General features: G+C 34.3%; 1 protein-coding gene and 1 long non-coding RNA gene across 2 annotated transcripts; both read right to left on the reverse strand.

The window, feature by feature from the left end:
- Positions 1 to 5,642: 5,642 nt before the first annotated feature.
- On the reverse strand, positions 5,643 to 7,051 carry LOC122602317. Its single transcript, XR_006324212.1, has 2 exons — positions 6,883 to 7,051; positions 5,643 to 6,172 (listed from the first exon to the last, which is right to left on the reverse strand). It is a non-coding gene; the product is annotated as an uncharacterized LOC122602317 (long non-coding RNA).
- Positions 7,052 to 7,446: 395 nt separating this feature from the next.
- LOC122600627 (extra-large guanine nucleotide-binding protein 1-like) lies at positions 7,447 to 11,762 on the reverse strand. Its single transcript, XM_043773372.1, has 7 exons — positions 10,718 to 11,762; positions 10,109 to 10,246; positions 9,930 to 10,034; positions 9,472 to 9,835; positions 9,141 to 9,388; positions 8,876 to 9,042; positions 7,447 to 8,207 (listed from the first exon to the last, which is right to left on the reverse strand). The coding sequence occupies exons 1-7, from the start codon at positions 11,747 to 11,749 to the stop codon at positions 7,586 to 7,588; spliced, it is 2,676 nt and encodes an 891-aa protein (XP_043629307.1). The 5' UTR covers positions 11,750 to 11,762; the 3' UTR covers positions 7,447 to 7,585.
- Positions 11,763 to 12,962: the final 1,200 nt, after the last annotated feature.

Consider the following 12,962-nt stretch of genomic DNA (forward strand, 5'->3'; position numbering starts at 1 on the left):
TTTAGGGTTTGAAGGTCGAAGAAGGTCGAGGGTTAGCCGATAGGCTAACACTCGGGCTTCAAATCCTAAACCCTAGAGTGGGAGCCCTCATCCGTTTTAGGTTTTTAGGGTTTAGATTTTCTTAGGTTTTTGTAAAGTAGCCTCCCCTTCATATTAGAAATTAAGCTTTAGGGTTTAGTATTTAGGGTTTATAATGTGTCCTCATCATTTTTAAACTTTATAAGTAACTTACTCATGTGTAGTTTGTACTTACCCATGGGCAGGTTATACAACTCACCAGTTACAGGTCTTTCCTACACATGTGTAGGTTGTACTTACACGAGTAGGATGAACGTGATGGGAAAAAAATGAAATTTAAAAAGTCGTCAAAAGTATATCGAATCGCATCTCTAATGAAAGAGGACGAAATTTCAAGACTACTCATGTTTTTTTTTTTCCGTCTAACAATGTACGGTTTGTGAGATAAAAGTTTTTTAATGATTTAGATATTTTTTGATTTAATAAGAGGAGAGAGAAAGAGAGTGTTGGACAATTTTTTAAATAATGACAAACATGCTCTTCCTGGTCTTGATGAATGGATGGCTGAGATTGGTTCCCTCGTTCTTTTTTTTAATGGTTCTCAAAATAACTCACCCATGTTAACTATATATATATATAGGGGAACAATAAATAAGAACAGTCTTAAAATAAGAATGGTAAGAACACTTAAAAAACATCATTTTGATGCATTAAATGTCCATAAAACTAACATAGTGCATAACTAATTATCATTATTTAAGTGTTTAACAACACATTGATCCATCAAAATCGAAAAAATCACGTTTTTTGGTGGATGCATCGTTTTGAAGAATATGCATCCAAGATGGATGCACAAAACAAAAAAATGATTTTCTTGATTTTGACAGGCCAATGTGTTGTTAAACACTTAAATAATGATAATTAGTTATGCACTATGTTAGTTTTATGGACTTTTAATGCATCAAAATGATGTTTTTTAAGTATTCTCACCGTTCTTATTTTAATACTGTTCTCACCGGAGTAGGGATGGGCATGGGACCGGTCCCGTGCCGTACCGGTCCCGGTACCGACGGTACCAGTCCCGAAAAAACCAAAAACGTGGTACCGGTCCCGGTCCCAAATAAGGCAGGATCGGGACGGTACCGGGAAATCCCGTAGTTCGCGGGATTTTCCCGGTCCCGTCCCGGTTCCAATCCCGAAAATCATCAAATTTCAATACCGGTCCCGATCCCACGTGGGACTCGGTACCACTTCCCGGTACCGGGATCGGGACGGGACTCGGGACTTAGGATTTTCGGCTCATCCCTACACCGGAGTGTTACCCTATATATATATATATATATATATATATATATATATACATATAAAGAGAGAGAGAGAGAAAGGAGGGGTTATTTGAGAACTCCTAAAAAAAAACCCAAGAACTTATCTACACCCTTGGATCAAAGAAAATGGATGGACAAGATTAAAAATAAAAAAAACCCCTTTCAACACTAGAGTGGTATTTTCGTCAGCTCCTTTTTTTTCTCTCTCTTACTTTAATAGAATTCTATTTAATTCACTAAAAAACTTTTATCTCACAAACTGTAAATTGTTAGACGAAAAGAAAAGCGTGGGTAGTCTTAGAATTTCGTCCTCTTTCATTAGAGATGCGATTCGATATACTTTTGACGACTTTTTAAATTTAGTTTTTTTTTATCAGGTTCATCTTACACATGTGTAAGTTGTACTTACCCATGGGCAAGTTGTACTTACCCCTAATACATCCCGCTCTAGGGTTTAGGGTTTGAAGGTCGAGGGTTAGCCGATACGCGCTTCAAACCCTAAACCCTGAAGTGGGAACCCTCATCCTTTTTAGGTTTTTAGGGTTTGGCATTTAGGGTTTAGATTTTCTAGGGTTTTTAGAATGTAGCTTCCCCTCAGATTAGCAATTAAGATTTAGGGTTTAGGGTTTGAAGTTTTAGGGTTAACCTGCTAACCCTACAACTTCAAACCCTAAACCCTAAAGCGTACCTAAACCCTAGAGCGGGAACCCTCATCCGTTTTAGGTTTTTAAGGTGTAGATTTTCTTGGGTTTTTAGAAAGTAGCATCCCCCTAAGATTAGAAATTAAGCTTTAGGGTTTAGTATTTAGGGTTTTACAATGCGTCCTCATCATTTTTGAACTTTATAAGTAACTTACACATGTGTAGTTTGTACTTACCCATGGGCAGGTTATACAACTCACCAGTTCCAGGTCTTTCCTACACATGTGTAGGTTGTACTTACACATGTGTTAGATAAACGTGATGGAAAAAAAAATGAAATTTAAAAAGTCGTCAAAAGTATATCGAATCACATCTCTAATGAAAGAGGACGAAATTTCAAGGCTACCCATGTTTTTTTTTTCGGTCTAACGATGTATGGTTTGTGAGATAAAAGTTTTTAATGATTTAGATATTTTTTGATTTAATAAGAGGAGAGAGAAAGAGAGTGTTGGACAATTTTTTAATAATGACAAACATGCTCTTCCTGATCTTGATGAATGGAGGGCTGAGATTAGTTCTCGCGTTCTTTTTTTTAGTGGTTTTCAAAATAACTCACCCCTATAGGGAAAGGTTATTTTGAGAACCCTTTAAAAAGCAAGAACTTTTAAGAACCTTTTAAATAAATCTTAGCCATAAAATCTGGAAATTTACGGCCCATACATATGGTGGCAGAGTTGTAAATAAGTAGAACCTAAAAAAGGGACGGAACATGTGACAAGGGGTAAAAAGGGAAAGAAAAAGTTAGAGTTTTATGGAGTAATTATTTCACAAATTAGGAATAAATAACCACAATAACATCAAACAAATTTTTCCCAAACAAATTTTTCCCACCTACATCCTGCAAACCCGTTACTCTCTTCAATGGATATCAAAACACATCCAATACAAATCAAGCAACCAAATCAAATAAGCGATTTGATCGCTTGTGATCAACAAAAAAAAATTAAAAGATTAATGCGTTTACGATCCACTATAAATAGGTCGGTGACCAATTTGTGTTTCCCAGTTCTCATTTGATTTAAATCGATTATTTTTCTTGTTTCTCAATACAACAACTAGGGTTTTGCTCATACATAATCAGAATGAAGCGAAAGGTAATTTTCATTAATTTTAAATTTTTTTGAAAAAGTTTCTAATAGTGTTTTAGTAAACTTTTTTTTTTTTATATTTATTTAGAGTCCAATGTGTTACATGTGATAAGTTGTGATCAGGTGTATTACATGTGATCTTTTATGGTTTGCAATGTTTGCAGAGTTCATGGTTAGGTTAGTGGAGAATGATTAGATGTGATCAGGTGTATTACATGTGATCCTTTGTGGTCTGCAATGTTTGCGAGTTCATGGTTAATTTAGTGGAAAGTGGTTAGATGTGATCAGGTGTATTACATGTGATCATTTGTATTACCCATGATCTGTAATGGTTTGTAATGTTTGCGAGTTCATGGTTAACTTAGTGGAAAATGATTAGATGTGATCAGGTGTATTACTTGTGATCTGTTGGATTATGTTGTTAGTGCAAATGGTTATATTTTTTACCTTAAAAAATGTGATCACATGTCCAAAAATTTAGTTTATGTGACTGATTAAATGTGATCAATGTGATTACTTGTATTTGGAAAGTGTAAAAATTGTGGGCAGTTAAGTTGTTCCACAATAGGATCACATGTGTGTATAACATATTAACATGGGTTCTGCAAGTGTAAAATTTATGTGAAGCAAGTGTTTATTTTTCCTATTTCCTAAAAAAAAATGTGGCTACATGCAATGAATAAATGTGATCATGATGATTATTTGTGATACTAAGGGGGAAACAAATATCCACTGTGCACAATGCACTGCGGAATTTGGAATGTCAAACTAAGCAGGCAGCTGAAAAGTTGGAACGGGAAAGAAGGAGAACGAAATTACTGGGGAAAGTCAAGTCACCGTATGTGAGACATGTGGCAGATATTGGTGTTAGACTTTCTGTTATGGATATGAAAGCATGGGAATTAATACATGATGGAACAGGAAAGATGCTCGTAAGTTTTGATGTAGATTAGGTGCAACTATATAATTTAATTTCCATATAATTCGTATCACATGTTTTTTACTTGGATAATTATCATCTGTGGTATGGATGTTGTGTTTCAGACAAAGTACGGGGATTTGAGTATGCGTGATGGTTTGGCTACACTTGCAAGACAAGAGTGGGTTTATATTAGTGTATCAACAGTTAGTCGACACATTTGAACCTTAAAGAAGAAAAAAGGAACAACAACTCACCGTTCTGCTTATTCTGTCACACGGGAATGGTATAAAATTAGTAACATTTATGCTCATTATTATATAATGTATCTGATATTTCTAATACATGTATTATAGACGGATGGAGTCACTAATGTAGAAGTTGATGATTCACTTTGCTTGAAAGCATTCACAATGAACCTTGGAGAAGTGGTTATTCGAATCCTAACACTGAACATGAAGGATGTAGACATGGTAGGATCAGGATTACATACGCTTGTATATACATATAGAAGTCATCCAAAAAAATACTACCATTGATGGAATAATATCTTATGGTTTAAATTGCATGTTTTCTTTCCAATAATGCAAGACAACAAGTACTACTTAATCTGTTACAACCGGAAGGCAATGTCGGCTTACATAATTGAAAACAGAATTACAGATGGGGATTCAGTATCCATTTACAAAAACGTCCTAAACAGATTGGTAATTTAATCATTTGTTTTTTCCAAAACTATTTACATATGATTCTGGTTTTATTAGTCAATGAGTGGTTTATTTGTTGTTTAAATTAAATGCAGCATCATCCTGGGGCGCCCTCAGCAACATAACACCCACCGTTTTGGATTTGAACTGGTACAGTGCTGAGTGGTAATGATTTTGCTGTTTTCTTGATGCAGCACATGGAGTGTTTCATGGGCTTACAAGATGGCACATGGGAGTGTGTCATTTCCCCAAATAGTAAGGAGAAGAAAAAACAAATGTGAACCTTGACAAGATTACGCAAGAAGCTAATATGCATGCAGAAACAAAGAAGAAAAATATGAAATAGAAAGTATTTGGATAGTATTTCGGTTAAAAGTAAGTTAGTAAAAACATTATGAAGTTGTCTTTTAAAGTTTTTATTACTGTTTTCCGGTTAGAGGATTATTCAATCCTAATGATATTTATGGTGGCCAGGTTTTTTGGTTTTGTAATCCTCAGGGTTTGCCTTTTTTTTGTTGGTTAAATGTAAGTTTACAAGATGACTGTGAGTATTTTATTTATACTTGAGAACATGTGTGCATTTCAGAGGTGATCATATGTGTGCACTTATTGTCTTCAATTGACGACGAGACCATCTATTCATGTGATCACATGTGTGCAAGCAAGATAGGATCATATGTGCGAATCATAGATGTGATCATATGTTGCATTTCAAGACAAAATGTATGCAACAAGATAGGATCATATGCCTGCAATAACCTATGTGGAGTAAGATATTATATTGAGAACATTGTTTCTCATGAGCATGTGTGTGAAACTAAGAGATGATCAGGTGTGCATTTCAGGTGTGATCATATGTATGCAATAAGTTAGGATCATATGTGTAACACATAGCTAATAACCAATAAAAAACTTTGTGGGTTTACTCAGGATTGGTAAAAGCAAATAGACTAGTAAAATTCGGAAAAAAACTTACATGACAATGTATGTAATGGTAACCCTTAACAGTAAAAGAAAATGTAAAAAAAGTAAATATTTGCTAGGCACTTGTATCAGGTGAATGCGAAACATCCTTTTTTGACTTCGCTTCCTTTCTTGCCTTTGTGGCTGTCTTTTTTTTTTCTAGCAAGTTGGTTGGCAAGTTTATGTGGACATTTGCGTTGGTCATGCTCATCTTGGACTTTAAGACACCATTTGCATTGTCGTACAACACGTCTTATTTGTTAACAGGCGCCTCACGAGGATTCTTTAACCTTTTCCCAATATGTGTACCTGAACCTTTGCTGTTAATACCACTTGGTGGATCAACATTTACTTTTTCATGAACTGTTACATCAAGCAATCTCTTGAACGTCTCATCTTTTTCCTTTCTCGGATCTGGTATTGGAAGCTTCGACAACTTTTTTTCTGTAATCTGGTATAACATATTCAAAAACAACGACATCAGTTACCCGTATATGCAAAAAGTACAATAATATAATACATTTCCCATGATCACATGTGTGTAGTTTATAAATAATCACATGTTTGCATCTAATGTGGGATTGAGCGTGGGGCTCATATGTATCCATCTGGTTTGTAACATTGGAGAATCTGACCATAACGATAGTAATTAACCATTGAAAACTTGCAGATGTTTATGTATGATCATATGTATGACTTAAAAATCTCATAAACTAGGGCTACCTATATAAAAATTAAAATTAAAATTCTTAAAAACCTGGAACATCAAAGATGAAAATTTCGAGTACAACTATAGGATCGAAGATATACCGATTACTCTAAGCACACACAATTTTTGTAGGTCCTACTTATTTTTTTACAAGAAATACAACATAATAGAATTTTTTACAAGAAACACAACATAATAGAATTTTTTAAAAGAAACACACACAAATGATTAAACCCTAAATCATATCCAGAACAAATCAAGCACCCCAATCAAATCAATGATTTGATCGCTTGTAGTGACCAACGAAAAAAATTAAAAGATTAATCCGTTTACGATCAACTATAAATAGGGCGGTAACCAGTTTCCGTTTCCCTATCAAATCAGCGATTTATAAAGATAAGAATTTATAGATTAAATCAAATAAATTGAAACCGTCAATTATCATTGCATACCTTCATAATGATCGCTGGGCAGAATTTCACTCAGAGGACTCAATATAATCGCATTGTATACTTCATCAATGTTAGACTTATCTGTTAAACTCAAATCCATTGTCTAAATTGGAAAAAAAAAACGAATGTATAAGAAACAGGATGAATTGTGTTAATGGGCTAGATATTAGAAATTATGGCCTTTGAAAACTTGAATTACGTAACTGCAGTAGAAAACTAGAAATATATGGGATATTTTATTTATGATATCTATTTATTTAGTGGATAATTAGACAATTACGATAATACCCTTAATTAAGTTGGTGGAAAAAGGTTCTCAAGGGTTTTTTTTTTTTAAATTAACTTTTTTCACTATATTAATAAAGTATTTCTTAGCTCGTAAATAGAAACAATACTGGCGTGAATTCTTACGTAAATAAATAAAATATTGTTGCCTTTTAGATCTCTGAATGTGTTATGAACTTGGTGTTGAGCAGATAATTCTTCAATTTAGATGAGACACAATTATGCCCAGATTGTTTAAGAATGCATGTATAACAACTGCTGTCTTTAACGTAAACCATATTGATGAAAACCATGTAATTCTCTATAATTTTATTCATAATCTTCTTCTATTTTTGCTATTTACACATTGCCTATTCCTTAACATAACAGTAACCATTAAATACAAAATATATAACAATTAACAAATTAACGAACGGGTTTATTTCTGATGTAGTCCATCCGTCGTAGTCTCTGTAGTTTCAGTAGACCACTCATTGTTACTAGAAATCGGTTTATTTTCTTCATCAACCCACACCAAAACTTCCTTCCCATACTTAATAGCCGCATCAACACTATCGCCTTCTAACCCTGTCACAGGAGAAACATAGAGTTTTCGGCCAGTCAACTCACTGAAAAGCTTCTTAAACTTTGCAGCAATGTACTGAAAACCATATTGCGCTACGGTTGAAGTATTGTAATTGTTGGTATTATTGGTTTTTGAACTTGTAGCATTATATGTATGGTTGGTGATGAACGGCTTGAAATCATGAAACCATTCGCATTGTGTAAGAGGTGTGGATTTGATCTTGTTTTCAAGAAGATCAAACTTGTTGAGTATTAAAAGGAATGCTTTGTTTTTGAATCTTGGATGGGTGACTATTTTTTCAAATGTGTTTTTGCTTTCTAGCATCTTGTTTTTGAGAACTAAGTTGTTGTCTATGGTATACTCGTTGTAGGAAGTTAAGTCAACGCAGTAAATGATAAGATCGATGTCTTCAAACATGTCTAGCCATTTACAGTTGTCTCCTAGGTTGCTTGAATTCACTCGAATCAATTGATACCTGCAAGGGTATGGTTCGTGTTTAGAATGGCTCAGCATTATGCAAACAAACCTCAAACAAAGAAGGCCCAAAAAAACAGATTGGGTTACTGGTTGAATTGGTTAACGTGAAAAACAATATATTTTTGAATCAGACGAAACAAGTTGGATCGAGCCTCTGAACATTTAGATAGGAGTCACATATGAGTGAATAGCATTATCAACACATTTACTGAAAAATTGGTTGTTTAAGATTTTTTTTTTCTTATCTCAAATGGGTCAAACAGTTTTTATTATTCTACTAAAACAGAAATGGGTCAAAAAATGGGTTCAGACTCACATACAGCATATCTTTTAAGTATACACCATCCTAAATGGTTTTGTTAAAAATTTGGATTATTATTGTAGTTATACATTATTTAACACATTGAACATTTATTAAAAAAAGTTTTAAACAGTGAACAAATAATGTGCACTTTGACCAAAGCTGCGCCAAAACTTACCTGTTTCATGCCAAACCCATTTTAATCAGTAGTACAACCCACCCATGTTGTTGCTTCAATTTATGTTACAGGTTGATTATAGGGTCAAAAAGGCAAAAATGGTCATAATGCCCCTCATTTGTTGTTTTTAATGGTATGAAAAGCTAGACATTACACGAAGAGTTCAACATTTAATATTTTTCCTAACCTTTGCAGCTGAGTATTTTTCTGCTCAGTGGCCTCGATGAAGCTATTCGTCATATTAGTGGGAAGTGAGAACTCCATTGAAGCAAGCCCATTAGAAGATGTAATGCCATCAGCATACAAAATGTCTAGATCAGAAGGCTCGTAAGTCATACTTGAAATTTCTGCAGCCTACACAAAAACCAAATAACTGATTTAGAAATCTTGTTCTAAACAAACAGGACCATGTTAATATGTCTATATCGATCATTTTATCTATGAATGCATACCCTTGGTAAAAAATAATCAGCTACTATTGGGAGTGAAGGAAGTTCATTCCGTCTAGCATAAGTTGCTTGAAAGGCCTTGTCCTTCCAAAGTTCTTCAACTAGTGCCGAATACTCACGAGTTGCAGCTGGAAAAACAACATCCAGATTGCCAGATCTCACAACTTGAAGAAGCCATTCAGAGAATTTTTGCAGTTTTGTACCTAAAGAATAAATGTTTGCTTCAACTTCTTTGACCAAACCTCCTGCGGCTGAACAAATGAAAGCTTTAGATCGAAATAATTTATGGTAAATATGAAAATATATTTGATTCTATCAAATCTACAAAATGTACCTGAAGTGCCAGGTTGATCATCTAGTTTTCTTTGAATCTGAACTGAATAATCCTCTTCAAATTGTTGAAGACCCTCGAGCAGAATACTAATATAACGATACAAGTTGCTCTGGATTAAAGACTTCACTTGTTGACGCTCATCTTCTGAAAATGGAACTTTGTAAAGAATCTTGGCCTGTTTATAGATGGCACTGGTACCCGATTGATCTTTACCAACTAGAAGTATTTTAGTAAGTAATTTTGTATCAGTGTTTTTTTTCTGCCCAAATTGACTGCCATTGTTAACTATCTCTTCCTCGGACGAGATAAAAGATTTGGGTGGAACTGGCAAAGACAATAGAGCACAAGCCAGATTGACTCCTGGCTGAATTCAAAGTTATCGAGACAACGTAAGTGAGTTTGTCCTAAGCGGAATTTGAAATATATATCGAAAGTAATGACATATACAAATTACACACCTTTTCCCATATTTTGCCTTTCATTTGGTTTTGTCCCACTTCCTGATAAGATCCATTATGGCTTACCCAAAATTCAGGACCACCTTTGTGGTTGATTCGGGCAACCTGCATAATTCGCAAGAATGTCAAACATTGACCAAAAACATCTCTAGTCCCTTTTGAGTTTCAATGCTACTGACCTTCAACATAAAGAGTTCCGATTTAGTGATCACTCGATTGTTGATTTTTACTTTTGTGTTTCCATTGCTAGCATTTTCCATTATGGCACCACCAATTGACAATCCTGGAGTAATAATCTGGCAAGGCTTATGTCCCTCCTGTTTGTGATAATCAAATTTTGTGTTAAACACCGTTGAAAACCATAACATATATTTTCCAAAAATATTTCTGTGAAGATATATATCTCTTGTTCTATATGAGATGGAAACTTCGACCCTTTCTCTTATAAATATGTATATTTGCCATATGTTGATCTCCAACAATCAACAAGTAAAGTAAACAAAAATTGCTATTAAAGGCTTGAATGTCATCTAAAGTGTACTTTTAATGAACAAACCCTCCTAAAAGATTGATTCGGGTCAGCCTAGCCCGAACCAAAATTACCCATTCTTATTCACCTGCATTATAACATGTTACCCAACCCACACGACCTACCCATTATGCCACCTCTAGACACATCAATTGGAAAGAATATATCACGAGTATATTTATGTGTTTAAACACAAAAAAGTACAGAAAAATGTGTGATTATAAACGGGTCATTTAGCAAATAGCAAAAAAAACCTCACCTTTCCCCATAAACCAGACAACTTGTCATACCAATAGCTTCCCGGAACAAGTTTTTTTGGCGGGTACGCACACGTTTGCAATTGAATCACTTCTTCTGAAGTAAGTTGTTGTCCATTTACGATAACAAGCCAACTCGGCGTTTGATTTACTCGACACGATTTTTCAAAAAGCATTACTTGTTTAACTTGGAAATCCGAGAGCACTTGCTTAAGAACCTTTGAGCATTTCCCTAATCGCGCACGTTTTGACTCATCAATCGGATACCCAATACAAGTAACACATTTTCTACCTTCTTGCATTGACCCCATCACTCTCAACACACATTTACTACAATACTTTGCATCACATACAATGCAAGTTTCCTTAATAGTGAACCGGTTTCCCTTAAAGCAACGATGACATAACCATTTTTTGACGTTGGGGTCAGCATGCGGCCTTTCTTGATGCATCAATTCCGGGTCAATACTGTAATCACTTTTCTCATGAACCATAGCACTTGACTCTGGTTCACGAAAAGTAACCATGTGAGTCGTGTCATAATCATATCCATCCTCCTCATCACGGGTTCCATTTTCTTCACTAGCAACAACCAACTCTTCAATCTCATGACAATCGTTTTCTAAACCGTCACCATCTGAACTCATGGAAAATTCTTGAGAATTTTCTTGGCTCTCTGAAAATCCTAAAGAAACCGAACTTTTCTCTCCCTCTGGTGAACCAGGGGTGTATGCATCGTTATCTATCAAACCTGACCCAAAACGGCTTTCCTTGAGCGAAAACAACTTACCCTCTTTCTTAACAATAGGATAGATAACGGGTAACGATAAATTACCAGAATCAGCTGGCGTAGATACAATAGACGCGGTTGAAATATCACCAACGTCAACAGGAACTGCCTTAGGAATGGCATAAGAAACCGGAGGACCAGTGTACTCCATGGCAAACGAAAACTCGACATTGTACTCATCATCATCATCAACATCCTTTTTCGAAGAACGAATAGGTAATATATTTCTAAAAATGCTACCCATCTCTATATAGTTTATGTTCTCAAAAACAGTAAGCTAATAGCTAGGAATTTGAAGCTTACAGTAAATGCAGAGAATATATATATATATATATATTGTTCACAAGCTCATGAAATACCAAATGTGAAGAAGGAAACTACGGTTTTCTATTGCATATTAGTGCTAAACATGACCTTAGACTATATAAATTATAACAGTAGTAGTACTATTGTAGACTAAGATTTTCTTTTTGAAAAAAAACAAATTCGTAGACTAATTAAACTCTAAAGACTAGACTTTACTAGAAACAGTGATAACATTTTCTTTAATTAGATGTCTCCATCCAAAAAGCAATAATGACCATTTCAACTACAATAAGCGCGCGGTAATAAACTCAAAATGCTAACTTTTATTTTTATTTTAACTGCTTGTTTAAATATATATTCACAAATATTTACCATTAATTTGTTCATATGAGATCCTTGTAAACCATAACTTATTGGTTAATATATGGGTCATGTGGAATACTATTAGACCAAAAACCTTTGGTTCAGTTAATATGCTAATTAATTCTTAAGTCTTAAACCGAAGTATGTGAAGACACACACCCCCTAAATTATTTAGCTCAAGGGTATTAATCGTATTCTGTAACCTTTAATTTTAATCTTTGAAATGAAACGTTGAAAAACATAAAGACGACTTTAGTTAAAAGGTTTGACAAAACAATAATTAATCATGGAGTGTAGTTTAATGCAATGACGTGCAATATATTATCGAAGAACGATGACTGGACTTCAAAAGACGCCAATAGTCCAATGACCAGGTCAAGATGCATGTTTGATTTTAATAATTCTTTTTAGTGTTCCACTCGTTATTTTGGATGGCTTTGTATTTCATTTATGTCATATTTTGTAATAAAAAAGTAGCTTTCAAAAACGAAATTAAGGTTATTATAATAAAAATAATAATGATAAATGTATAGTAATCTACTACGTACTAACAAATAGAAGATTCTATTTATTTTCTATTTTATTGTCATGTGATCAGATTTTCAGATATATGTTCAATCTCACCAAATTAGTCACATTTATCAAAAAAAATTTAATAAAAATGAGATAACTGCATTCAAGGTGACTTAATGGTTAAAATTTTGATTTTCAGAAAGATCTGAAGTTTGAATTCCGTTTGTACAAACTTGAGGTAGTTAGGGAAGATTTGAAAATAGTTACATACAAGA

Source organism: Erigeron canadensis, chromosome 5 (assembly GCF_010389155.1).
Source record: "Erigeron canadensis isolate Cc75 chromosome 5, C_canadensis_v1, whole genome shotgun sequence".
Lineage (NCBI taxonomy): Eukaryota > Viridiplantae > Streptophyta > Magnoliopsida > Asterales > Asteraceae > Erigeron > Erigeron canadensis.

Excerpts from the sequence above, each read along its gene's own strand:
- LOC122600627 (XM_043773372.1), bottom strand. The coding sequence starts at position 11,749 with ATGGGTAGCATTTTTAGAAATATATTACCTATTCGTTCTTCGAAAAAG. Across the intron at positions 10,035-10,108 it reads CGGAACTCTTTATGTTGAAG|GTTGCCCGAATCAACCACAA; the intron begins GTCAGTAGCATT and ends CGAATTATGCAG. Across the intron at positions 9,389-9,471 it reads TGATCAACCTGGCACTTCAG|CCGCAGGAGGTTTGGTCAAA; the intron begins GTACATTTTGTA and ends TCATTTGTTCAG.